Source organism: Ictalurus furcatus, chromosome 22 (assembly GCF_023375685.1).
Source record: "Ictalurus furcatus strain D&B chromosome 22, Billie_1.0, whole genome shotgun sequence".
NCBI classification, from domain to species: domain Eukaryota; kingdom Metazoa; phylum Chordata; class Actinopteri; order Siluriformes; family Ictaluridae; genus Ictalurus; species Ictalurus furcatus.
Window position 1 is genome coordinate 16,408,527 of NC_071276.1, and position 26,534 is coordinate 16,435,060.

The 26,534-nt window shown below is 38.8% G+C and overlaps 3 protein-coding genes across 5 annotated transcripts; 2 read left to right on the plus strand and 1 right to left on the minus strand.

The window, feature by feature from the left end:
* Positions 1-863: 863 nt before the first annotated feature.
* LOC128598928 (histone H2A.V) lies at positions 864-5,470 on the minus strand. Its single transcript, XM_053610156.1, has 5 exons — positions 5,321-5,470; positions 3,261-3,338; positions 2,482-2,595; positions 1,451-1,580; positions 864-1,278 (listed from the first exon to the last, which is right to left on the minus strand). Exons 1-5 carry the CDS (start codon positions 5,321-5,323, stop codon positions 1,217-1,219), a joined length of 387 nt encoding a protein of 128 aa, XP_053466131.1. The 5' UTR covers positions 5,324-5,470; the 3' UTR covers positions 864-1,216.
* An 855-nt stretch (positions 5,471-6,325) lies between these two features.
* On the plus strand, positions 6,326-9,151 carry purba (purine-rich element binding protein Ba). The gene has a single exon (XM_053610685.1). It carries the CDS (start codon positions 6,433-6,435, stop codon positions 7,348-7,350), a length of 918 nt encoding a protein of 305 aa, XP_053466660.1. The 5' UTR covers positions 6,326-6,432; the 3' UTR covers positions 7,351-9,151.
* Positions 9,152-17,310: 8,159 nt separating this feature from the next.
* On the plus strand, positions 17,311-21,330 carry LOC128599243 (uncharacterized). 3 transcript variants are annotated; one of them, XM_053610746.1, is made up of 5 exons: positions 17,311-17,495; positions 19,380-19,535; positions 19,701-19,825; positions 20,281-20,330; positions 20,448-21,330. In XM_053610746.1, the coding sequence occupies exons 2-5, from the start codon at positions 19,391-19,393 to the stop codon at positions 20,620-20,622; spliced, it is 495 nt and encodes a 164-aa protein (XP_053466721.1). In that variant the 5' UTR covers positions 17,311-17,495; positions 19,380-19,390; the 3' UTR covers positions 20,623-21,330. The 3 variants fall into 3 exon arrangements, with proteins under 3 accessions (XP_053466721.1, XP_053466719.1, XP_053466720.1); XM_053610744.1 differs by having other exon boundaries at positions 17,317-17,495; positions 20,281-21,330; XM_053610745.1 differs by lacking the exon at positions 17,311-17,495 and adding an exon at positions 17,508-17,737 and having other exon boundaries at positions 20,281-21,330.
* The last annotated feature ends 5,204 nt before the right edge of the window (positions 21,331-26,534 follow it).

Below are 26,534 nucleotides of genomic sequence, written 5' to 3' on the forward strand. Positions count from 1 at the left end.
GTGCTCATTTTGTTTTAACTTCAAGTAAGAAATAAAGATACTTAACTATATTTTGGCCCTTCAGAAATACATTTTAAACATACAAACATTTGAAAACTTGATAACTGCATGATCATAATCTAATCTGTACTAATAATATTGTCAAAAACTGTGCTGAAGAGTGTGTTTGAATAAGTTCTCTCCAGGGGCTTTAGCAGAACAGTGAGGAGTGCTATCAGTCATACTAAATATTACAGTGAATTATTGTAAAATTGATATGTAATGTCATATCACCAGGAAATGATTGGAATTGTCTCAAAATATCCTGACAACTGATGAGAGTGCCATCGCTTAGTCCAGGTCTTATTTACTGTCAGCAATCTTCATTCATCCATCTTCAGTAACCAATTTGTCTTGGTCAGGGCTGCGGTGGGTCCAGAACCTATCCCAAGGACAGTGGGTGCATTTCATCATAGGGTATCACACGTTCACTGCACTTTTAATTATATAACACTTAACAATGGATGTTGTCCAAAAGCATTACAAAAATCCATCCATCAATTTTCTGTACTGCTTCTACTACAGAGGGCTGTGGGCGAGCCTGGAGCCTATCCCAGGGAACTCAAGACACAAGGCAGGGAACACCCTAGACAAGGTGCCAACCCACTGCAGGACACGGGCATGCACGCGCATACACACAGACACACGCACTTTGGACTGGGGAGGAAACCATGCAAATTCTGGGAATTGGGGGAGAACATGCAAATTCTTCACGCACAGGGTGGAGGCGGGATTCGAACCCCCAACCCCGGAGGTGCGAAGTAAATGTCAAAAATCCACATACGGGACTGATTATACAGGATAGTATACCATGAAAGGGTGGGGGGAAAAAAAAGACAAACATTTTTTGTTTTGTAAAAAATGTGTTTTTATCAGTTCCATTTTCAGTATAAAACACTTCCATAACTCTGGCCAATCAAACAAATTCACTTAATAGGACAAAAATCACAATTCCTGCATGTCTCTCTAAAATAGCTTTGAACACAGGGATCTGGTTTTAAACTAATTTTGTAAGTGATAAACTAACAAATTACTCAGGGTTAGCTAATACAACATGAACATTAATTTAAAAAAAAAAAAAAAATAGAAAAAGAACGGATGAACAAACAAATGCAAGTTTATCTGATCACAGTCCGAACACAAGTCCTTGAGTCCAGCACACCACGATGATGGTGTTTTATGCAGTCTTCTGCTGGCCCTTCTTGCCAATCAGGGACTTGTGGATGTGAGGGATCACACCTGCAAAAACACAGAGCTAGTGTCAATTGAGCCCAGACTTGAGTAGTGAAACTGACAGAAAATGTGCCTATACATCATTTAATCTACATCCTTCACTTTTCCTAGTAAGCAAACCACTTAACACATTTTAAGCATCGCCATGCAACAGAATACTGAAAGTGTCCCAACTCACCACCACCAGCGATGGTAGCCTTAATGAGGGAGTCCAACTCCTCGTCTCCACGAATGGCCAACTGTAGATGGCGGGGAGTGATACGCTTCACCTTCAGATCTTTGGAGGCATTTCCTGCCAACTCCAACACCTAAGATGAGACCTAACCACTGTCAATGATTTCCATTTAATACATATGAAAATGAAGATTTATCCTATTGGTGAAGCAATATTACACAAAACATCTGCATCTACTCTATGTAATCCAACTGCATCTTAAAATCCAGACAGAAGACTTGAAACTAGCCCTACAAACAAATGCCTAGAAACACATCCACTGTAATGCACATTTCTGATGCACAGACATTATCCACTCCATAATCGTCCTTTCCCTCTCTTGATCTTTGCAATATATCTTACAGTAGAAATGGTTCTGTAAATCAGACACAATCAGACTTCATTCTGATATTTGCTATAAAACAAGATTTAGTGGCTGCAGAATATCTTTTAAACTAGCCCAGTCTGGCAACCCTGTCACTAAGTGTCATGTCCTGCTCCTCCTTCAGTGAAAATGTGCTGAGAAGGAGCATGGGGCAGCATAATTCCTATTCCCGAAAGGCCTTTATTAATGCTTGGTGCAGTTCTCCCGTTTGACCATTAGGTGCAACAACAATACTGCAGTTTTTTTTTTTAAATTCAAAATGGGAAAAAAAAACCCTTTACAATTCTTCTACAGAAGCTAAGTGCACAACATCTAGAAAGACAAGCAAATCAATGGAACATCAGCTCATATTTGTCAAATAGCAACATTTTTAAAAAATCATTTGTCATTTATAATAGCTGATCAGTACTACAACAGAATATAAAATACATGATGTTGAGAATGAGGACTTTATTAAGATTAGTGTTTGTTGAATGGCTGGTATATACGGCGGGGTTATATGGATGAGTCGCCGCTGTTTCCGATAAACCTGACACTCGGTAGTCATCGAGCTGTAAAGGAACGATAACACAAAAAGTTACACCGGACCCTGATGAGTTACTTCCTTTACCTCGGCTGTGAGATATTCCAGAATGGCAGCGCTGTACACGGCTGCTGTAGCTCCCACTCGCCCATGACTGGTAGTGCGGGTCTTCAGATGCCTGTGGATACGACCCACAGGGAACTACGAAACCGTGAAAAAGAGCCATTATTTAAAGCATATTCAGACAGATTTCACTAATGAAACCATTCAAAATTTAGCTGCCAACCCATTGTTTATTGCTACAGTACAAAAAAAAAAAAAAAAAAAAAAAAAAACATCGATTGAAGAACAGTATGCTTTTAGCAGGATGAACATGGAGTCTGTGAAGCGCAATCATGAGTCCAAACAAAACTGAGAAATGACTGCAACATGATCCAGCCCAACTCTGAAACAGCAATTAACATTTATGGCCTATTCATTTACAGATTCGCAATAAAGCATATTTCAGTAGTATTCAAATATGAACTATTCAAATGTTTATTTACTCATGTACAATATATAGCACTACAATACTGTTCAGTATTTAAAAGACCAGCTCAGTTACTGTGCTTACTGATTTTTATTAAAGGTTTAAATAGGATTAAGATATTTTTTCATGATTTAAAATTAGTGCGAAGTATGAAAACTGTTTTGCTTCAGAACCAATGTATGAATAATACATAATCCAGTTCCTTAATTTTGAGTGAAATTTTTTGTTTTAATCAATCATTCAGCAATTATTGCGCATGCCCAATTTAGTCTAAACCAAGAACACACAGATCAACACTGCTGACATAATAAACATTAGTATTAATATTGGCTTTTACCTGAAGTCCAGCCCTTTGGGAGCGAGACACCGCTTTTGCCTTGGCCTTTCCACTGTCCTTTCCTGCCTTGCCACCAGCCTAGGATTTAATGAAACACAGAAGCTTAGCTTTAACTCCAGAGTGAGCAAACATGCAATTTTATTCAGACATTTTTTATTTATTTTTTTAAACATGCAACATTTCTAAACCTGTGAAAATGGTTAAGCATAAAATTTCACTATGCTCATACTTCTATAAAACCATCATAAGGAAAGTTGGCATAAATGACATGACCCTAAACTTCAGTCCATACAGGATTTCGCTGAATTTTTTTAGATTGTTGTGGCACAAAATGCTTGAATTTGCTGCAGTTGTTCTTTTTATTTGCGATGTAACTTACTTTTTTGTGGAAAACTACTTGGAATTGGCAAAAAAAATTGCACGGCCTTTCACGGTGATGTTTGTTGGCAAAGGAGACCTTTCAGGTGTACTCGTATTCGACACACGTGAATCAAAGAGCGTATTGGCTGGGTACACGTTGTGATGACGTCACATGACCAAAACTGTGGGAAATCTGTGGTAATTTCGAAAAATTGCTAAACTTTTGTGGAATCTGCTTCATTTTGTGATCACAAAATCCTGGAGGGACTGAAACTTTAAGGAGTTGTGCATGCTCTCTCACTTTCACTTATCACTAGGTCATTATGTATATATGACATACTTAAACAACTGTTACAGCTCTAAATTACTGGGTAATTTATTTTTAAAAATGCTCTTTTTTTAATAGCAGCTCAGATCAAATGAAACCGAAACTTAAATCAAGGCAATATGTTCTGAATTTTTTTATTGGTTCTGCACACTTTTTTGCACATATATATCTATAAACTCAGATAAATTAAAAGTAAAGGCAAAACATATCACCTGCATGTCTCGATGCTAAATAAATATTGCTTGGCGTGTGTGTGCTCGCGCGCGGTGAATCGTTTGCGGAGTGCGGAATCGACTCCAATGTCCTGAAGTTGACTCTTAATTCGAAACCCGTGCAATCATTGAACCGACCTTGGAATCGACTCCGATGTGAACCGAAACCACGGTGCCGACTTGTCACACGATTTATTACACTGTTTATACGATTCAAATTAAATACGTAACATGCTGTGCCATTTCAATCAATGGCGTTTTTAGTCTACGTGAAGTTTGACTGTAGAGTTTGTAGTCCATAGACAGACAAATCAAGAGATTTTAGATAATAATCATATACTCAACACTGGCATTAATATGTTTTTGCGTTAATATTAAGACGTTACTGTTTGGTAGTTAGCGAGTTTAGATATTGAAAATTGATTTAAGTGTTACCTAAACGCATCACAGGTGGCAATAAAAGTATACTATATTATAAAATAACATGCTAATAATAATAATAATAATAATAATAATAATAATAATAGCTCGGTTCCACAAATAGCTTCCTGGATCTCAGTTAATTTTACCAGCTGGTAAAATAAACCTAGTTAGCACACAAGATCCAAAACAAGCCGCAAAACCAAATCTACACTGACTGGTTTGGTGTTGAAAAATAAACCTCATCTCGCTCGTTTAAACAAAAAACATTGTGACCATAAAAACAAAATTTTACAGCTTTTCTGGATATCAAATTCACTGTAATGTCAGCTAGCTAACCAGGCGAGTTGTATCAGCAGCCACGAAAGGTAAACAATCCAAACCAGCGGTGTATTACGCCAGTAGCTTCCTAGTTAAAGATCACTCATCTTAAACAAAAATATCAGTTCGTAATCAACAAGATGTCATTTCCGATCAGTGTAAATAACCACCGCTAGAAAACGAAATAACATCAACGGTGGAGGGGGGAAAAGTTGCAAATTATCATAAAACAAACAACACGCCGTTTTCCGAAACTGTTAGCGCGCGGGGACAACGATGAAGCTAAGCTAGCGGATTAGCACAAATCGCCGTTTGCTCATTCAAACAGTTAATAACGTCAAACACGCGCTACATTCAACAAATCGCAAAACATGTATATAAGATGCAATAACGACAAACTAAATAAGAAAAAAACATACCATTGTAAAGGTTGGTTGTTCGGGGAACGAATTCCGGGAGGACTACGCTAAATCAATTTGGCCTCAAACAGAGAGGAACAATAAACCTCCGTTTAGAAGAGAAACACTTCAAGGTAAACTAGCAGAGGCAATGACCAATCACGTACGCCGTTGTTGATTCGAATTTTACGACTAGCCAATGACATTACAGGTTGCTAAACGCTTTCCCCCCATCCCCCACCGATGAACGGTATTTTGCACATACAGAGTGAAGGCGGGACTTACTACAACTATGAAATGTACTCAAAACTTTTACTCCCTCTTCAACTGTATGAAGATCTATCTATCTATCTATAAAATCTCTTAGTTTTGCAGTTAAGATAATAGTTTGTATTTTCTGTGGAGGTTATATATTATGTGCACTTATATATATTATAATTGTGTGGTACATTTAACTATTGTTCGAGTCCTAATAGTTTTAAATATTTATTCATAGAATTTTTACTACTGTACAATCTTTATTTCACGGGTAGTTTTATTTATTTATTTTTTACAGTGTTCTTTGACAAAATATTAATCACGTTTGAGAAAACAGTAAAACCGAATCCGCCACTAAACACAACTGACAACAGAGTGAGGCGGGACTAAGGGTACGATTGACAAATAGACTAATAAGAAAGCTAGGTTTGGTAGCGCTGCCTTAACAGACAAGCGCCTAGTCCAATCGGGTTATAGGGAAGCCATACTCAGTTGAGGTCAGGTCAGATTTCTTTTTCCCACTCGTATTCCAACAAACCCTGCCTCCTATTCTGGGATTGGTTAGTATTTTATGGAAACGCTCATCGATTGGATAATTTAGAAGTCGTTCACGTCACCGTAGCAACCTTAGGAACTTCGAGCGCATCTCAGAAGCATCGTGGCGCTAATAACAAAATATTACAAGCGTGTTTCGCCAAATCACAAGTAATAATATTGTTGTTTTGCGCACTGTTTGTCTTTTTATTATTTTATCACCAAATTTATTATCTTAAACACGTCAATCTTAGTGTAGGAAGCGGGTTTTGTCGGTATACGGGTGGGGAAAAATGACAGCATCAAAGTGCTAGAACGCAGAGAAGCCGCTGCTGGTGAAGATGGCGGATGGGGATAGTGGGAGTGAGCGCGGTGGTAGCAGCGGTGGTGGAGGAGGCAGCGGATTCCCCCATTTCCATCGGGATCAAGAAGAGACCCAGGAGCTGGCCTCCAAACGCCTGGACATCCAGAACAAGCGTTTCTACTTGGACGTGAAGCAGAACTCGAAGGGCCGGTTCGTGAAGATCGCCGAGGTCGGCGCCGGCGGCTCCAAAAGTCGGCTGACGTTGTCTATGTCGGTGGCAGCGGAATTCCGCGACTACTTGGGCGACTTCATCGAGCACTACGCCCAGCTCGGGCCTAGCACCCCGGAGCAGATCGCACAGTCCTCGGGCGGGGAGGACGGCGGTCCAAGACGGGCCTTAAAGAGCGAGTTCTTGGTGAGGGAAAACCGCAAATACTACCTCGATCTGAAGGAGAACCAGCGCGGGAGGTTCCTGAGGATCCGTCAGACCGTTAACCGCGGCGCAGGGTTCGGGATAGGAGGGGGAGTGGCCCCTGGGGCGGCCATGCAGTCGGGACAAACCATCGCCCTCCCAGCTCAGGGACTAATCGAGTTCCGCGACGCCTTGGCCAAGCTGATAGACGACTACGGCGGCGATGATGACGAGCTAGCCGGGCCTGGATGCGGCGCCGGCGGCTACAGCGAGCTGCCCGAGGGCACGTCAATCACCGTGGACTCGAAGCGCTTCTTCTTCGACGTTGGCGCCAACAAATACGGCGTGTTTCTGCGGGTCAGCGAGGTGAAGCCCAGCTACCGGAACTCGATCACGGTGCCGTTTAAAGCCTGGAGCAAGTTCGGGGGAGCTTTCTGTCGCTACGCCGAGGAGATGAAGGAGATCCAGGAGAGGCAGAGAGATAAAATGTACGAGCGGAGAGCGGACGAAGAGTCCGAGGGAGACGACGTGGACGACGACTGATTTCTTATCCCCCCCACAGGACCGGGCTTTTGTGTCCACCACCCCCGCGTTGGACAACCTCGAAAGGATGTGCATGACGAACTTTATTACTAAAACACCCATCGCGAATAAAGTTGTGTGACTGACAAACATGGCGTAAATAAAATAAAAGAATCTGTAAAGCATACACAGAGCTAGCTTAGCTAAGCTAAGCGACTTTTCTCTAGCTAGTTAGCTAAGCTAGCTGTACTAGGCCTAGTTAGTGAAAGCTACTTTTTTTGGGGTGCAGACCTGTTTTTAAATGGCATGTAAGAAAAAAGGCATAATTAAACCAACCAAAAAACCTGTTCTTAATGTGCTTATGAACAAAATGTAAGCATATACAGTGTTACTTATTGAGGTTATTTACAGTATTGCATTGCCATAATTAGACAGAAGACCAGCAAGTTCACAACAACAAACTTAATAATCAGGAAGTTTGGTTCATGGATTTTTTTTCACCTGTGTTTCAGGTCTCTGTTAATAGATTTATTTACTTTTGGCTCCAGTTTCTGGGCTAAGATTTCATTTCAAAAAGTTCAAGCAGAAACTTGGACATTTTGCAGTATATACAGACACATTACGTGGACCATTGACACAAAAAAGGTGCTATGAAATATTTCACCATGCCCCTTAAACATTACTTATATGTATTATTATTATTATTATTATTACAAACATGTAAAATACAAAACCAGTTCAATGTACATACTAAATTATTATAAATCTGTCCTACAGAGATGGTCGAAGGTTGACAAAGCACACAGCCACTATTATCCTAAAAGATACTGATACTTTGACACTTTGCTCCTAAATACTCTGAAAGTTAATGCAGAAACTTCATTATTTTTTAAAGGATACTATATTAACCTGTTTTAGACCAGCGCTTGAGGTGGAGATTCAGTATCTGTTCGTGTTAGAAGTTAGTGAATTGAAGAAGAAGAAGAAAAAAGAGTGTAACTGGAAAATGCATTATATTCAACATAAAACTCACCCAATAGGGGTTAAATACTTATTTTTAAACATGAAATTAGAAATATATATAGAAATATATTTATATATAGGAATATAGAATTGATTCAGTTATAACAGGCTTATTTAAACAAATCTTGGATGCAATTATCCAGTGGGATATTTCTTCTGTTTTGTTTAGTTTTTTTCCTCCTTAATTTTTCCACATGGTCTTTATTGACACTAAGGCCATAAGAACATAGAAAAAATATTTAAGATGCTTTGTAACCTTTCTCTCTACAATTTGACTTGGAAAAAAAAATCCCTCCTCTAGAGAAATGTTTCTTTTAGCCTTTTATATTATTTGTATTATCTGAATATGCATAAGACATCATGAATTTCCCAGAACAGCCCATTCTCATCAATCTACATCACTTTTCCATGAGATTTTAAAGCATGTTATATCTGTTACAGTTGACAACCACTCCGTCTGATCTTTTTGTACCTGTTTTGATCACTGTATGCTGTATCGTTAAACATTTCATTTTGTCTAGAGAAAAACAAGGAGAATTTACAAACTGTGACATTTGTCGCACATAGCCTCGATGTGTGAACTCTTTCTTCAGGTTTTGGTTTAAAACTCTTGTCATATACACCACCTGGGAGCAATAGCAGTTTTATACTACTTTTAATATCAGTTTTGGTTTTGCCTTCAGTTGAGATCTTTCTGTACCATGTCCCATGAAAAAGGCAGCTGTTCAGTCAACATCATTCTGCTGTAACACTCCCAACAACTTCCTTTCAATGACAAATAAAAATTCTTTGCTGATGAAATGATACTTGTCTGTGTGTGTGTGTGTTCATTTATGTTCAGTAAGAGCCATATTCTGGACCCACAAAGGACCCAATATGCAACAAGAACCTGGCAACAAATACAAGACTGCATGTCTGAAAGATTCTGTGAATTACAGTTCTCTCATGGTCTCTGCTGTGTTCAACGCTACTGTTGAGTCTGCTTTCACCACATTAATAACTTGCTGAACAGACTACCATTACCTGACCGTTAAAACTATACATTAACTAGGTCTGATTTTTAGTGCTGTCTCACTAGTGTTGGATAAATGAGCATGTTTGTGACAGACAGATGAGTACAAAGATGATTTTTTTTTTGTCAGCATGGGAATAAATAAACTACCCAATATTTACAGCATTTGGCAGACACCCTTATCCAGAGCAACCTACGTTTATCTTATTTATACAACTGAGCAGTTGAGGTGTAAGGGCCATGCTCAAGCGCCCAACAGTGACAGCTTGGTACTTGGATTTGAACTCAGAACCTTTCAGTTCAGTAATCCAATGAGTCCACTGAGCTACCACTGAATCAGGATGAACTCTTGACAACTTGACGTCATGGTCCTTTACTCACATCTAAGCCCAAACAACAACTTTTTGTAAAATTCACTGGAGTTGCTCTGATAAAACTGGCCCAAAGTTTACTGGAGTAAAAAGCAGATCATTGTAAGACAACAACATACATTAATGTCCTTATCACAGGCAATGAAGTTACACTGCACAATTAACCAGTCTCAGCTGGTAAGGAATTTGAGATTTGCTGATTCCAGTTTTCTGAATTGGAGAAAAGAGTGAAAATGGCAAAACAGCAACAATTTACTACCTATGAATGATTTTATCTTAATCCCTTAAAACCAAGACTCTGTGCCAATAAAAGTGAATCATAAATAAAACCACACTTTAAGTAAATTCTTCCAAAATAAGTAGGCAAAGTTGTTATGCTTATATGACATGAACAACATTAAATATATCTCAAATCTGATGTCTTAGATAGTAGTTCAGGATTTAACCTGAACAATAGGTTTATATCTCGTTCTAATACATATTGGTTTTTATAGAAACAACTCATTCACAGGAACTTGTACGGCAGACTCTTCACATAATCTAAGACTAATAATAAATAGATTTTTTTTTATGTGTTTAACAAAGTAAAACCTTGATGTGGTGATGATTTTTTTTGTTAGGAGTCATTAGAGAGAAACGACTATAACATAAGTGATAACAAGAAATAACTTGTCTATTGGACGTTCCACGACATTAAATCTAACAATAAACTATTAAAATGTGTGATGTGACGTTTATTAATAAATCAAACATTGTCACAAGTCACTAAGATGAACAAATCTATATTGGGATACATCTGTTTTGTTCACTGCTGACAAGTGTTCTTCTTGTCTGGTAATATACCTGTCAGTATTTTTTAAAAACTTGCTCGAATTGAAATGAAAGCAGGTTGTACAAGGCCATACAACATTGTACCATCTTGAACATGGACAAACATAAAATAACACAAAATAGTAACATATGTTAGTATATATTTTATACATTGCTCAATTTGCTTCTTGTCTGAACAAATCAGTATGCTTGTCCTAAACATTAGTCATAGACACAAATGTGCACATTATTTGCGCTAACAGGATTAACATCTGAATGAATCTTTTAGCTGAGTAACTCAAGAGATATTCAGATATTTCAGATCTAGCAGATAATACATTCCTCTTCAAAGCAAGGCAAATGTGGAAAAAGCTCAAAGCTCTTCACCTGTAACCAAAGCAGCCATTGTAATAAACATTATATAGCTGTGATAATGCAGTGTGTGATGCAGAACTCTTTACAGTGTAAACAGAAAAACCTTTGACACATAGGACAACTAGCAATAGTGATGAGAAGAGGTGAGTGAGAGGCTGAAAAAGAGGCAGAGATAAAGAATATGAAAAACAATGTGGGGTCATCAGAATTAATGCATGAGACACCACTACTAGAGCACTGACAGGGGTTTTCATAATTTCTTTCAAGTTGAAATCATAAGCATCTACATGTTCCACAACATTGTGCCTTTGTATGTTATATACTGGGATTAAAAGGAGAGTTGCATGGACCTTTGCTTCCATCCACTCATCCATCCATTTTCCATACCGCTTATCCTACACAGTGTCACGGGGAGCCTGGAGACTATCCTAGGGAACTCGAGGCAAAAGGTCTGGACAACTGCAGGGTTCAGTCACACACTACGGACAGTTTGGAAATGCCAATCAGTCTACAGCGCATGTCTTTGGACTTGGGGAATGAACCGGAGTACCTGGAAGAAACCCCTGAAGCACAGGGAAAATATGCAAACTCTGCACACGCAGGGCGGAAACAGGATTTGAACCCCCAACCCTGGAGGTGAGCGGCAAACATGCTAACCACTAAGGCCCTTTGATTTCATTTCATTCATTATTTTCATTAATCTCATCCTTAACAGTCTCTCAGCACCTGATTGATTGCTCTCTTCAATCAATCCCTGTTTATTTCTGTCTCACTGAGCTGTATGTCGTTCATTCTGTGCTTCAGCTTGTGTTACATACCTGGAGGCTTTCTTAATTGGAAATTCCAAAGAGTTCTTCCCTTCTGAGGTCTGGCTGCACTGGAAAAGGTCAGCCTCCAGGTGGTGTCGTACCTCCGTTATATTCTGCTGTCCCTTAAATCAATCCAGAACCAGGTGTTGTCCTTTCTTGCATCCACAGTTGACGCCTGTTGTACATTCAACGTGATTGTACTTTATCTTAAATGACAACACAATGGAAATGAATGGTAATGTTTCAAAGAGTTTAAAAAGATTGAAATCAGTGACAAAATGAATTCTTTTTCCTAATATTGAAATGAGTGAATGGAAAAACAGGACACATCTCATATCTGAGGTTCTTGATTAGTTCCTCAAGCTCCACTTCATTTACATTGAGTTCTTTCTCTCTCTGGCCATGATGGTGTGCTTGTCCACCAGATTTCTTTTCAGGGCCATAACTGAAAAAACATTCATTCATTCATTCATTCATCCATTCATCCATCCATATATCCATTCATTCATTCATTCATTCATTCATTCATAAAATAGAGCCAATGAGCACTTAGTTATCTTTTCTATAATTACCTGTAACCCAAATTTCTATTTTACAATCAAAAGATTGTAAGCACTCTTCTTTGTTTTCAATCTCCCACTCTTTCTCTCTTTCAGCTTCCTGAATTCGTGCCTTGCATGCCATCAGTGCTTCCCGGAGTGCACAATTCTTCTCCTCTGTGGCATTCAGCTGCAGAAAGAAGTAGTAATGTCTGAGCCAACTAGACCAGGACCACCTATGAACCCAGCAGTGAATGTATAAAAATATGTATGAAGCCACAGGAATGTGTTGAACAGTGGAGCTACAAAATATGAGGTGTATGCTTTATATGTATTATGATAAGGGGTGGTGCTGGTCTGTATTTGTCTGGTGTGTCTGGTCTGTTTGCATTCAAACGTGAAATCTCCTGATGACAGAGCGACGATTCTGTTGCACCACACGGAAGCCCTCTTCAATAAATAGACACTCTTAACTTTACATGTGTCACTGTGTCTGGTGCAAACCCGCTCTAAATTTACACCCCATACTCCCACAGTCAGGTTGGCACAAGATTTCTTACTTGGGTTTGACTGGAGCCTAATCAGAGTAGTACCTGAAGAGCTCCTATTGAGCTGATCTCCAGTCTTCACTTTTCCATCTGCCTGCACTGCTGTGGGTCTCAGATGCCCCAAAAGGTGCAGGACATTGTATGACTCATAATGAGTATGAGAGAGAGAGAGAGAGAGAGAGAGAGAGAGAGAGAGAGAGAGACATTGCTAAAGTTGATAAACTATGACAACACAAATTTCAGTCCAGATAGTGAGGATGTGACTAAAACCTGTTTAAAAAAGGTCAAGCTCAGGTGGAATACAGATAATTTGGTTACCAGACAAAACAAGTGACTTCAGATGCAAAACCATTGAGTGAATCTCCCATGGCTGTACCTTCAGTTTATTGGAGAGGATTCACTGCAGGTCGGCAAGTCCAAAGACTTCTGAGCAATCAGGGAAAGGTAACCAAAACAAAACCAGCACACAAAAAGATTGTGTGAAGGCTAAAATCACTGAGAGGTGATGGAAGAGTGTTTCCTGTAACTGAGGAAATGATCAGATTTGGGTAATGGTAATGTGACTGAAGAGCATTCACAGTGATGCTAAGTGTATAGAGTTGCACATGATTCGGGACAAGAAAGAGATGTGGGAAAGGACTGAGCACAAACTGGCTGATGATATTCTCTTCTTCTTTTAATTCTGAAAAGTTCCATAATATATTTTCCCATCATGCTTGATGAATTAGAGTCCCTCATGGGCATGACTGGCAAAAGGACAGAGCAGCTCTAGGTTCTAGAGGTATTATTTTGTTCTCATCCGTCCATCCACGGTACTCACAACCAATTACTGCTATTAGTTTGTATACATTTGTACTGAATACATTCCAGCTCCCTTAACATTCTTCAGCAATGTTTTGTTGCATAAAGAGATTTTGTTTACCATTGCATTGGACAGCAAAGTCACAACATCGTCCTCTTCCTTTATGTCCACTTTCATACAGCTTTTTACTCTTTTAAATGTATTGATTGACATGTCCTTGCAGGCAGGCATCGTAGTATCAGCAGCAGTAGTAATTTTTTTTTTTTTTTAATTTCATGATCTAATGTTAGGTCTTCTAAAGAATAGGCAGTCTCATGTTAATCACCCTGGTAATTAAAGTCATGCTTACCAAAAATCTTGACATCACTAATGACACGTTCCAGGACCTGTCTTGGAGATTTTTGTTTTATGGCGAGAAAGCCTAGAAAAAGGTGGAAATTTGAAAATATATCACAATATACATTATATGGCCAAAGGTTTGTGGACACCTGATCATCACATCACACATGTGCTTTTTGAACATTATCTTCCAGGTTTTCTCCCACCCCCTTTGCTGTTATAATATCCTCCATTGAGAGCATGGCTGTAGGGATTTGCCAATTTAGCCACAAAATCATTCGTGAGGTCAGGCAATGATGTTGAGCGAGGAGGCCTGGGGTACAGTCACTGCAGTTTATCCCAAAGGTTTTAAGTGGGGTTGAGGTCAAGGTTCTTTGCAGAACATTCAAGATCTTCCAATCTAATCTTGGCAAACCATGTCTTCATGGAGCTTGTTTCGTGCCCAGCGGAATTGGTATGCTCGAATATCTTAGGGCTAGACCCCTTAGCTCCAGTGAAGGGAAGCTGTAATGTTAAAGCATAAAAAGTCATTCTGTACAGTTTTGTGCTTCCAACATTGTAGCAACACCCATTTGTGGAACGTCCACATATGGGTGTGATGGTCTGGTGTCCACACACTTTTAGCCTTATAGTGTGTATTATTAATATTCATCCTTAGTGAATGCATTTTATTTTTTATTGAAGCACTAATACAGAACCCAAACATCTTGAATAAACGCTATAGCTAATAGACCTAAAAATCCTGGCTTCCTACATAACCTATAGATTATAAATTCACTTTCAAAAAAATCGAATAGAAAAAAGATAGAATAGAATAGAAAGCCTTTATTGTCATTATTCTCACGTACAATGAAATTAGGAAGTGCTTCCCTTGGTTCTGGAAAAATTATACAACAAACACAAGCAATATTACATACGACACAAATATTAAACAAAAAGTACAAAAGTAAACAATTGTGTAGTAAAATATTTATACATATTGCACATATAAGAGATATATTGCACTAAACCTGTTCACTGCAAAGTGAAAAATAGCACCCTGAAACTGTATGTGTGTTTGTATGTGTGTAGCAGAGTGGAATCAGTGCATATTAGCGTTCATAATGGTTATGGCTCTGGGGAAGAAGCTTTCCTTGAATCTCTTTGTCCTTGTTTTGATGGACATGTAACACCTGCCTGATGGCAGCAGGTCAAACAAATTAAAGCCGGGGTGTGAGGAGTCCTTTAGAATGTTTTTAACCCTACTCAGGCAGCGGGAGTTGTACATGTCCTTCAGTGATGGGAGGGAGCAACCAATGATCCTCTGTGCGGTGTTAATGTTCCTCTGAAGCTCCCTCTTATCTGCCTCAGAGCAGCAAGCATACCACACTATAGTCCAGGAGAGGTCAGCAGAGGAGTCCAGGAGAGGTCAGCGGAGATGAGAGTGCCCAGAAATGAAAAATTTTGGACCATCTCAACACAGTCCTCGTTGACGATAAGGGGAAACAAATCCACCTTATGCTTCTTGAAGTCTATGATGAGCTCCTTCATTTTAGAGGTGTTCAGAGTCAGGTTATTGACTGAACTCCATGATTTTATTTTCTGAACCTCATCTCTATAAGCTGTCTCATCACCCCCTGCGATCATCGTCGTGTCATCCACAAATTTAATGATGGTGTTACTGTGATGGGCTGGACTGAAGTCATAGGTGTAGAGGGAGTACAGTAAAGGGCTCAGCACACACCCTTGTGGAGAACCGGTGCTAAGTGTGCAGATGACACATGAGTGCCCATTTTCAGAGTCTGAGAGCGACTGGTGAGGAAATCCTTTATCCAGTAACAGGTAAGTGTGGGGAGTCCTAAGTTGACCAGTTTGTTGACTAGAATGTCGAGGATTATAGTATTAAATGTTGAACTGTAATCAATGAACAGCATCCTGACGTAGCTCTCCGGGTGTTCTAGATGACTCAAAGCAGTGTGAAGATCTAGCGCTATGGCATCTTCAGTAGACCTATTCGCTCTTTAGGCAAACTGATGCTGGTCAGTAGTGAGAGGGAGACTGGCTTTAATGTGATGCAAAACCAGCCTCTCGAATCACTTCATAATCACCGGAGTGAGTGCCACTGGACCAAAGTCATTCAGACTAGATGATCAACCAGATAACTACCACAATTGCCAGGAGAAGAGGACTGAAGAGGACTGAAAAGCAATTAATGAATGAAGAACCATAATTAATTGATTAATTAAATTTCTGTGCATGTGCACTTCACTTTTGTACTCCATATGCTTTTAATACTATTGTATATATACAGTATCTCACAAAAGTGAGTACACCCCTCACATTTTTGTAAATATTTGATTATATCTTTTCATGTGACAACACTGAAGAAATGGCACTTTGCTACAATGTAAAGTAGTGAGTGTACAGCTTGTATAACAGTGTAAATTTGCTGTCCCCTCAAAATAACTCAACACACAGCCATTAATGTCTAAACCTCTGGCAACAAAAGTGAGTACACCCCTAAGTGAAAATGTCCAAATTGGGCCCAAAGTGTCAATATTTTGTGTGGCCACCATTATTTTCCAGCACTGCCTTAACCCTCTTGGGCATGGAGTTCACCAGAGCTTCACAGGTTGCCACTGGAGTCCTCTTCCACTCCTCCATGATGACATCACGGAGCTGGTGGGTGTTAGAGAACTTGTGCTCCTTCACCTTCTGTTTGAGGATGCCCCACAGATGCTCAATAGGATTTAGGTTTGGAGACATTCTTGGCCAGTCCATCACCTTCACCCTCAGCTTCTTTAGCAAGGCAGTGGTCGTCTTGGAGGTGTGTTTGGGGTCGTTATCATGCTGGAATACTGCCCTGCTGGCCAGTCTCCGAAGAGATGGGATCATGCTCTGCTTCAGTATGTCACAGTACATGCTGGCATTCATGGTTCCCTCAGTGAACTGTAGCTCCCCAGTGCCGGCAGCACTCATGCAGCCCTAGACCGTGACACTCCCACCACCATGCTTGACTGTAGGCAAGACAAACTTGTCTTTGTACTCCTCACCTGGTTGCCGCCACACATGCTTGACACCATCTGAACCAACTAAGTTTATCTTGGTCTCCTCAGACCACAGGACATGATTCCAGTAATCCATGTCCTTAGTCTGCTTGTCTTCAGCAAACTGTTTGCGGTCTTTCTTGTGCATCATCTTTAGAAGAGGCTTCCTTCTGGGACGACAGCCATGCAGACCAATTTGATGCAGTGTGCGGCGTATGGTCTGAGCACTGACAGGCTGACGCCCCATGCCTTCAACCTCTTTTTTTTTTTATTCTGACTTGTTTAAAATGTATTGTCTTTGTAACCTTTGAGCTACAATACAGGTTGAAATAATATTGTTGGGGTTAAGAGCAGAGATAAAGCAGTGAATATGTCTGGGAGGGGCATTTGTTGAGATTTGATATTGGGTTGGTTTTATTAAACCCGGGAATGGTTTTTGGAGTATAAATATTACAGACCTGGCATCCCTTCCCGCCGCAACAGAATCTACGCCGTGCTCTTCTTCAAATCAGGTCAGTCTTGTGTCATTAATAGTATACCATCAACTTAGTATCAACATAAACTCCATTTTGGAAACAAACAATTGCTAATAATTGTATTATGGCTATTAATGCTTTGTTGGATTAGCGAAAGTGCATTTGCGGAATAACCTGAGGTTTGGTGCCCCGTTGGGTAAATTTTGAGGTGCGCAACATGGAGAGAAGAGGAATGAGGGATGCAGCAAATATGCGATTTTGTATATTGTACAGTCCATGTACGACGTGGTACTTTTATTTTTATTTTATTTTTTTTAGGAACAAATTGAATAAAATACAATTGGTCCAGCCTGAAAAATTTTCTTTTAAAACTAAAAATAGCCTGTGTGGTACAAAGTACACTCTCAAAAACGCAACTGAACTGTACATTTTCTTGTCGCTGGCGTGGTACTCTTTATGGGTGCATCGATCAGCCTAGACCTTTAGTAATTATTTAAAGTTCATAACTGGACCTTTTTACTCTAGCTTTTAGAGTAATACCTTAAATACCAAAGAACCCAAAGAACCCAAAGAACCGGGGGGGGGGGGGGGGGGGGGGCTCCAAGGTAAAAAAGATTGGAAACCACTGCTGTAAATAAAAGATGTATCATGTCTTAGAGAAACACGTCCATTGGACAATGATAATAATTAGTCTTTATTGGTCACATATACATTACAGTGAAATTGTTTTTTCTTTGCATGTCAGGAAGCTGACAGAGCACAGGGTCAGTGCCCCTGGAGCAGAGAGGGTTAAGGATCTTGCTCAAGTGCCCAACAATGGCAGCTTGGCAGTGCTGGGGCTTGAACCTGCGATCTTCTGATCAAAAACCCAGAGCCTTAACTGCCAAGTCCTGTCCTGTTCTTCAATAAAACTGAAGTTAAAATAACTCTTGAAATATAGCTTTACTTTCTTTTTTGATGAAGAGTCATCAGCACTTTTACACCTCTTAGACATATTGATTCATTCATAAATAGTGATTTTCTGACTGCAGAAAAAACGAGCTGCTAGGTGAAACTGATTGAGCGCGGTTGCACAGATTGTTTTTCGGGGAATTACCGCTTTTACGTTTCTCTGCCATTATTATTATTATTATTATTTGATTGGCCTTGGCATTGCAAGCATATGATTTTTAATAACATTTTAAAATGTATTAATTTTACAATTAAATTATAGTGGAACATTTTATGCATGTTTGACCTCAAAGCAAATGAGATCACAGACCCCCGGTTTTACAAAAAATGTAACAAATTCACAAATGCATTGAATGAAAGCCACAAATATATGTTAGTAGTTTCACAAAAATACATTCAATTGACAAATAAATAAAATGAGATTTGCAAATCATTTAATTTTTTTTACAAATATGTTTTTATGTCACAAACACAACTCTGCCTTGTGCATTTGTGGATTGCTGCAGGTATTTGTGGCTTTTGAAACATTTCTAGTGTCAAGAGTGCACACAAATGCAAAAATAGTTGAACTCTGCCCACAGCCTACGCAAGCCAATCGGCTAACGGCGACATTGCACTGACAATCGTAGCACGGTCTTGCGCCAACCAATCACGTTTTGTTTTATAATCAGGACAGGAACAGAGTAATGTTAACCCCCTAATGACTCTCATTGTGTGCCTGTAACAAAAAAAAAAAAAATCTCTTCTTAAAAAGGTATGATGATCAGGAAAATGTAACATTTGATTGCATTAATTATTAAAATATAGTTCTCACAGATCAGTAGCCTTCTTTTCCTTTTGATACATAAGTACATTCAAAAGCAGGGTATTTGTACAGGAACGGTCTATGTACTTCGTCTACCACTGGTTTTAAGTGTGCAAGCCAGAGCCAAGTCTTGACACTCAAAAGGCATGTAATGTTGTTCCTAGTTCACTAAATAATGGGACCCACTCCTGCACCAGAGTGCAAGTGCGCACGCTTGGAGATCAGCGGTGGGAAATCCGCCAACATCAAGCCACGCAAGACATCTCAAGGAAGATTTCATCAAATCATTGTTGAGCATTCGCAGAGAAAAACATCAAACTGTAAGTAAAGAAAGATCCTAAATTTCCCCTTTTTTGGCTTGTTTGTGTTTATAGGAGTTCTGACACATTTATAGTTATAAAATGTCATTAATATTTGGCATCAATGATATCTGGTATCTGTAATGTGATTTCAAATTTGAACTTGCACTTCTCTCCATGGTTCAGTGACTGTATACAAGGTGCCGAATAAACGAGACAAAACCTTTCACATGGCGTTCTGCTTTGAGCTGCAAAAGAAGAAGTATTTTCCTGTAGTGGAGGAGGACTCGGAGAAAAAACTTAAGTTAAAGGTAATTTCTCCACATGAACTTATTTTTCTATAAAAGCTTGCCCATGTCTTGTTTTACTCAAATGTTGAATAGGCCAGATTGATTTTGTTATTGTTATGCATTATTGTACATGTATGCATTATCTGCAACACAGAACTGCAACACAATATAATGTTCTTCTTGCACCTTAGTATAGCTATAGATGTATATGATACATACTATTTATGTTTACTGTTTATATTATATCTATGCTATGCATACATTTTTATATTTCTATCTTTAAATTTAATACAATTTTTCAATATATTCAGTATTTTTTATTTTTTTATCTTATGTGTATTTGTGCCTCGTCTTTTATGTATGCTGCTGGAACTCTCTAGTCATATCTCATGGTTTTATTAAGAAGAAATTACTTTTTGTTTATGTTTATAGTTAATGTTTGGTTTTGAATGCTATTTTCCCTCCCATCTTTGCAGATACAGGCACAGAGTGAGCCCAAAATGTTCAGCGACAGATTCCTGTTCAGGTGGGCTCAGCATAACAAAGAATATGGAAGCCTGTGCTCAGTGGTAGATCCTAGCCAGTATCTGCATGTGCTTGACAAAGATGTCATCCTTATGCCCAAACCATACTGTGGTTTCAGAGTCCAGTTTCTTGACTCTAACAGATGTAAATCGAAACGCTCAGTGTGCAGAATAGTGGAGAAAGGGGAGGGCACAAAGGGCACGCAAGGAATGCTGTGCGGAGGAAGGCCCTGCAGTGCACGGGCCACGGGGAAAGGACGGAAAACAAGCGAGAAGAAGAAATGCATGTTGTGATCACAGTCAAATTCAAGAGTATTTTGTATTCTGTAGACCTTTTAAAACACTTTCATATTTACAAATGTGGACGCATAAGTAGCAGAGTTTTAAAACTACCAGTGTGAAAAGGAACAATGGCAGCAAATGCAGTTCGCAATCACTAAACACAGAAGTGGGTTTGCATTAAGCCACTGGTGCAGGAAGGTAGAGTTCATGCTTTCTTGGTTCACTTGTAGTCAGCAAGGTCACTTGACCTTTTTGATGTTTATTACAGGTCCTTTTTACAGGTCAATATAAAGAACTTATATTGGATTTGTAATGTATACTCACAGTATGACATTGTATATACATTAGACTACATTAGTACACATGTATAGATATGATTATACTACATTAGTGTACTCAATTTCCTGCTTGTTTTATGAAATGGATTGTCTGAAAATAATGGATAAATAAGTCTCTTAACCACCTCTTTGGCCTTGTCATTATGCATTCATATCAATATTACTATACTGTAGTTCACTGCTGTCTTTATATTCTTGTGTATTCAATGTCTATGCTGATACTGAACCACATGTATGATCAATTATATGGAATATGATTTATATGATCATGAATTATATATGTACCAGGTATAAAGGAAGGGTTTGTGTTTAGCAAATTTGTTAGGGTTTTTTTTCCCTTTTATCATTATAACAACAATAATAAAGCAGTTATAAAATTGTATTCATTGTCCTTTTCGTAATATCAGAGTCACATGACACAAGTATTTCCAAGTATTTTTCTGTTAATTTTGCATTGATGTTTTATTGGAAAACACACCTTGGATTCAGGGTAAGATTTAGCCTGTTTTGACTGGGGGTGCAGGTGGGCATCTTTTAAAGTCATGCTTGCTAATAATCAATTAATGAATTAATCTATCTAACTACAGTAGCACCAACAAAGTTAATTTGACACTTGTGCCACACTTACAAATGTGTGACTTTCACTGCATTGCAAAACATATCAATCCAAGTGGTATTTATTTTGAAGAAAGATACAGCAAGCACAATTTTCAAGCAAAACATTTCCAAAAAAATAGATTTTCAAAATGTTGTGATCCCCTCTGCTCTATAGGGTTTTGGTCAGGGCTGTGCATTCTAAGACTTTCATTTTATTTTTGGTGAAGTATTCTTTCAAAAGTCAGTGGGGTATGCTTTGGATCATTATTCTGCTGTAAAATCCAATTCTGTTGCTTGAATAATTTCTTCGCTGATTTTAAGAAACTTACATTCACAATGCCTCTGTACACCATCATGATGGTATCAGTGAACACAAGTTCATCAGCACCTCCCCAACACCATAAAAACAGCCCCAACCACCTTCATGCTTTGTAGTATATATTTATATACTATAAAGTTCTACACATTTAACATGAATAATAGGTTTATATTAATGTGCTAGTTCTAATGTGTTTATCATTTCTACAGTAACAGGTTTGTCAGAGGGACCATGGTGGAGGGACTTAACAGACTCCATTTGAAGCTCTTTGTTGGGCTTCAAATGAGATTTTTGTGCAGTCTGGGCTGTTCACTGGAAAGAGTTTGAGTTAAAGGAATGATATTGCAGTGAGATATTTGATCATTTGATTCACAGAAATATCGTATACCATCAAGATGAATGAATAATGTAGACACTTTGGTAAACATTTAAGTGCCACATTTTGATGGGATTTTGGGGAAGACGAGCTTTCCTTTCTCCACAAAACCTCTACCGTCAGATCCATCCAAGTTAAATTTGTTCATCTGAAAATAAGAAAGGAGCTGCTCTTTTACTGTGCGTGTTCTTCTCTATTCTATGACATAAAATACATCAGTAATACCCCACTGGTGATTTTGTTAAACTTTTATGTGTCTTGAAAAATACGGTTGCTAACAGTTGGCTATATAGAAGTCATCGCGACGTGAACAGGAAAACTCATATACTACAGCCTTGTTTTATTTATAATCACGCTCTTGCAAACTATTCCTACTCAAACTTTCCAAATTTATCAATGTGTAGTATTTATCAATTTATAAATCCAGATTTATCAATTTATAATATTTTCCAATTGTAGTGTTTTTTGTTTTTTCTTTTCAAATTGTACTGCTACAAAGCTTAGTGGCGGTGAGGTTGAAGTCATGACCGTGGTCTAGTTTGTTTATAGCCAAACTTTAGCTTTTCACTTCTGGCGATTGTATTTCGGCTATAAACTACATAAAAGTTGTGTTCATTTGTGAAGATTATCTTGAACAAAACATGTAAAAATCATAAACTTTTGTTGGTCACAGAGCTTATTTTCTGCAATAATCAAAAAGCCAATGGGAAAATCCTATTGGCTTTTTGTCAAGTTGACCAGGGTGAAAACTTCACGGTTGGCCTACAAAAATATGTCATCCCTGTAGCACTGAATTTCAAGTTAATGTATATTGTGATGGATCTGTTGATATAATTTCAGTTTTTGCTTTCTGTTTTGACATGTGCAGTCACAGACTCTTTTCTTTTTCATTTGGGTCAGTGGGTAGCCCACAATCCTCCCAGTCAAGCTCCTGAAAGTACAGTTCCTAAACAGATGCAGAACATTTTAAAATGGATTAATCATTTATTGTGCAGCAAATCACACATGCTTCCAAAAAAACTGTAAGACCAGTGACACTGACCCGCTGAGTTTTTGGTTTATAGTTGAGTTGACAATATTTTCATATTTCCCTTCTGTCCACAAAAAGATGTTTGTCGTCAAGTTGTGATTTGTGCAGTAGCTTGTAGCCAGCTTGGAATTATGCAAGTGTTAAGTGAATTATGCAAGAGAATCTGAAAGCTTCAAATATAAAGTAAGTAAACCGAATTCAACTCAGCACAGCTGTTTCCCACATCAGAGAATTCCAGCACAAACCTGCTCTGGGATTAAAATATTATAATAAAATTTGTGCATGCTCAGATGTGTATTATTTAAGAAGACACTGCAAACAGCAGCGCATTAAGACTATTACAGTGAATTAAAACACAGCCTTGCTCTAATAATAACACTAGATTCCCCTACATATCATCCAGGCTAATGATGGTGGATAACAAGTGGTAATGTGGAGGCTGTCCAGATGAGGAATTCACATTTTTGCAAAAAAAAAAAAAAAAAAACGGAAAAAGTTTCATTCTGACTGTTTAAAAACTTACAAAGAAACTCACTTGTTTGCCATTCATTTCGATGGCTGTAATTCAAAGATTTGTAGAGTGGATTGTATTTATTTGTGAAATATGATGTAGGCTCATTATATATATATATATATATATATATATATATATAAAATGGTGGACTGGCCTCTTCAATTCACCCCACAGGTTTTCTATGGGTTTGCTAGGATGGTCATGGCAGGACCTTGATTTTGTGGTCAGTAAACCATTTTTGTGTTGATTTTGATGTATGTTTTGGATCATTGTCCTGCTGGAAGATCTAACCACGTCCCATATTAAGCTTTCTGGCAGAGGCAGTCAGGTTTTCATTTAATATCTGTTGATATTTGATAGAGTCCATGGTGCCATGTATCCTAACAAATGTCCAGGTCCTCTGGCTGAAAAACAGCCCCAAAACATTAAAGAGCCACCACCATATTTAACCGTGGACATGAGGTACTTTTCCATATGGCTACCTCTCTAGGTGTGCCAAAACCACCACTGGTGTTTATTGCCAAAAAGCTCTATTTTGGTTTCATCTGACCATAGAACCCGATCCCATTTGAAGTTCCAGTAGTTTCTGGCAAACTGAAGACGCTCGAGTTTGTTTTTGGATGAGAGTAGAGTTTTTTCTTGAAACCCTTCCAAACATCTTGTGGTGATGTAGGTGACTTCGGATTGTAGTTCTGGAGACTTTCTGACCCCAAGACACAACTGACTTCTGCAATTCTCCAGCTGTGATCCTTGGAGATTTTTGGCCACTCAAACCTTCCTCTTCACAGTCCGTTGAGACGATATAGACACATGTCCAATAACAGGTTGATTTATAACATTTCCAGTTGACTGGAACTTCTTAATTATTTCCCTGATGGTGGAAATGGTGGAATTTAACTAGGAATAAAACCATGTAGGATAATTTACCCCTATACTTACACTGACCCTGCTAGCTCACAAACTTAAACTATAAAACTAACTACGCTATCTGACTTGTACTTAGAAGAAATAAAGTAGCCAAACTCAGGACGACTGGATTGCAATCGACCTTTTCTGGTACCAGGAGTACAAATTTCACGGGAAGAAACTTGCACTGAAGTTCAGGGGCAGAACTCTGTCTTTTATACACCTTGATCATGTCTCCTTAGCTTAAACCCATCCATCATACATGGTCCCCCTGTCTGTACATCCAATCACAATCTTCCACACGTATCCTGATTACGTAATTTTCCCATTATTTAAAGATGGCTCCATACTGTCTGTACTTTTTTGGTCATAAATTTTCCCATTATCTTCTATCGGCCCTCTATTTTCTTCATTAGTGTGGTTGTAAATTTTCCTATTAAGTCCAGGGCCAACAGTTTTCTTAGTAAAAGTCACATCATTGCTTGTCACCGTACGGTAGGTCTATATATCTCGGCACCAGGTGCTTCCCCATCTGTTCGCTTCTTGGTGCCGAACTGTCTGGACAGTCCATTTTTCTGCCCGCATCTTATGCGATGTGTAAGTGGGACTTTCCTATGTTTTATGCAACTGCTCTGTCCTTCATATTTCATGACTTATGTTTTCTGACAGTTTCACCCTTTCTATGTGTTTTTGCATGGCCAGATGTCCAGCTGGACATCAAACCTGGCCTTTCCAAGAAGAGCTCTGAACTCTCACTGACTTCGTCTTCCTTGAAGAGAGTGGCTGTTGACATGTCTGTAGGGACGCGCTTCACGGGTTCTTCTAAGCCTAAGAAGAGGGCCGATGCCTCTACCCAGACACATTCTAGAAAGAGAGCTAACGCTTCATCCCAGACTCTACTAACCGGCCCATTTCTGAGGGAATACCACCCGAGGTCTCAACACAGACGCGTTTTTACCGTGTCTCGGGGTTCCCAGACCCTCACTTTCCATAATGTGTCTAAGTGTTCTCAATCTACACAGTGTCTTTATTTAGTTAATAAACGGACACTTCTCCCCCCAAAAGCCCACGTGAAACCATACTCTGCAAAGAAGTAGCGTTTGCCAATAAAGGCTCATTAGATTTTGTAACTATGTGTGTGTGAGTTCCTGGGCTGCTTTTTCCTCAGTTTGTGTCTTTGTCCGAGGCCATTTGACATGTTTTCCTTACAAAATTTACTGTCGCAGATGTGCAATAGCGCATCTTGCGTGAGGCCTTAAGTGTGTGTGTGTATGTGCTGCACAGACACGTCTTTTCTAGGTTGCTTTGTCACAGCCATAGGATAATGTTTTTATTCTACATTTCTATTCACTTTTACCCAAATTTTTACATAATTTCCTACAACCACTACAGAAAGAAGCACACAATCATTACATAGCAGTGAAGATTTCATGTATTTTTTCATTGGTAAAGTTGAAAATATTAGATGTGAAATTCAGGCTATTAAATTAAAACCAGACAGTTTTATAACTAACCCTGCTGATGATAATATAGCAATATCAGATCAACAATTAGAATGTCTTACTCCCCTTGGAGAGATCAAACTAGCTTCATAAATCTCTTCAACGAAATCATCAACTTGTATACTAGATCCTTTACCTACATGTTTCTTTAAATAGATTTATCCTGGAGTAATTGAACCGCTTCTAAATATAATAAATTCTTCCCTTAGCACTGACTATGTACCAAAATCATTTAAATTAGCAGTTATTAAACCCCTTAATAAAAAACCTGACCTTTACCTCTCTCAAATGTCCAGCCATAGACCTATATCCAAACTCCCCTTTTTCTCCAAGATATTAGAA

Coding starts and splice junctions, on each gene's coding strand:
- LOC128598928 (XM_053610156.1), bottom strand. Junction 2,596..3,260: donor CCCAAAGGGCTGGACTTCAG/GTAAAAGCCAAT, acceptor ACGGTTTCGTAG/TTCCCTGTGGGTCGTATCCA. Junction 1,279..1,450: donor GGCTACCATCGCTGGTGGTG/GTGAGTTGGGAC, acceptor GTGTTTTTGCAG/GTGTGATCCCTCACATCCAC.
- purba (XM_053610685.1), top strand. CDS start 6,433: ATGGCGGATGGGGATAGTGGGAGTGAGCGCGGTGGTAGCAGCGGTGGT.
- LOC128599243 (XM_053610744.1), top strand. CDS start 19,391: ATGGGACCCACTCCTGCACCAGAGTGCAAGTGCGCACGCTTGGAGATC. Junction 19,536..19,700: donor GCAGAGAAAAACATCAAACT/GTAAGTAAAGAA, acceptor TCCATGGTTCAG/TGACTGTATACAAGGTGCCG. Junction 19,826..20,280: donor AGAAAAAACTTAAGTTAAAG/GTAATTTCTCCA, acceptor CCATCTTTGCAG/ATACAGGCACAGAGTGAGCC.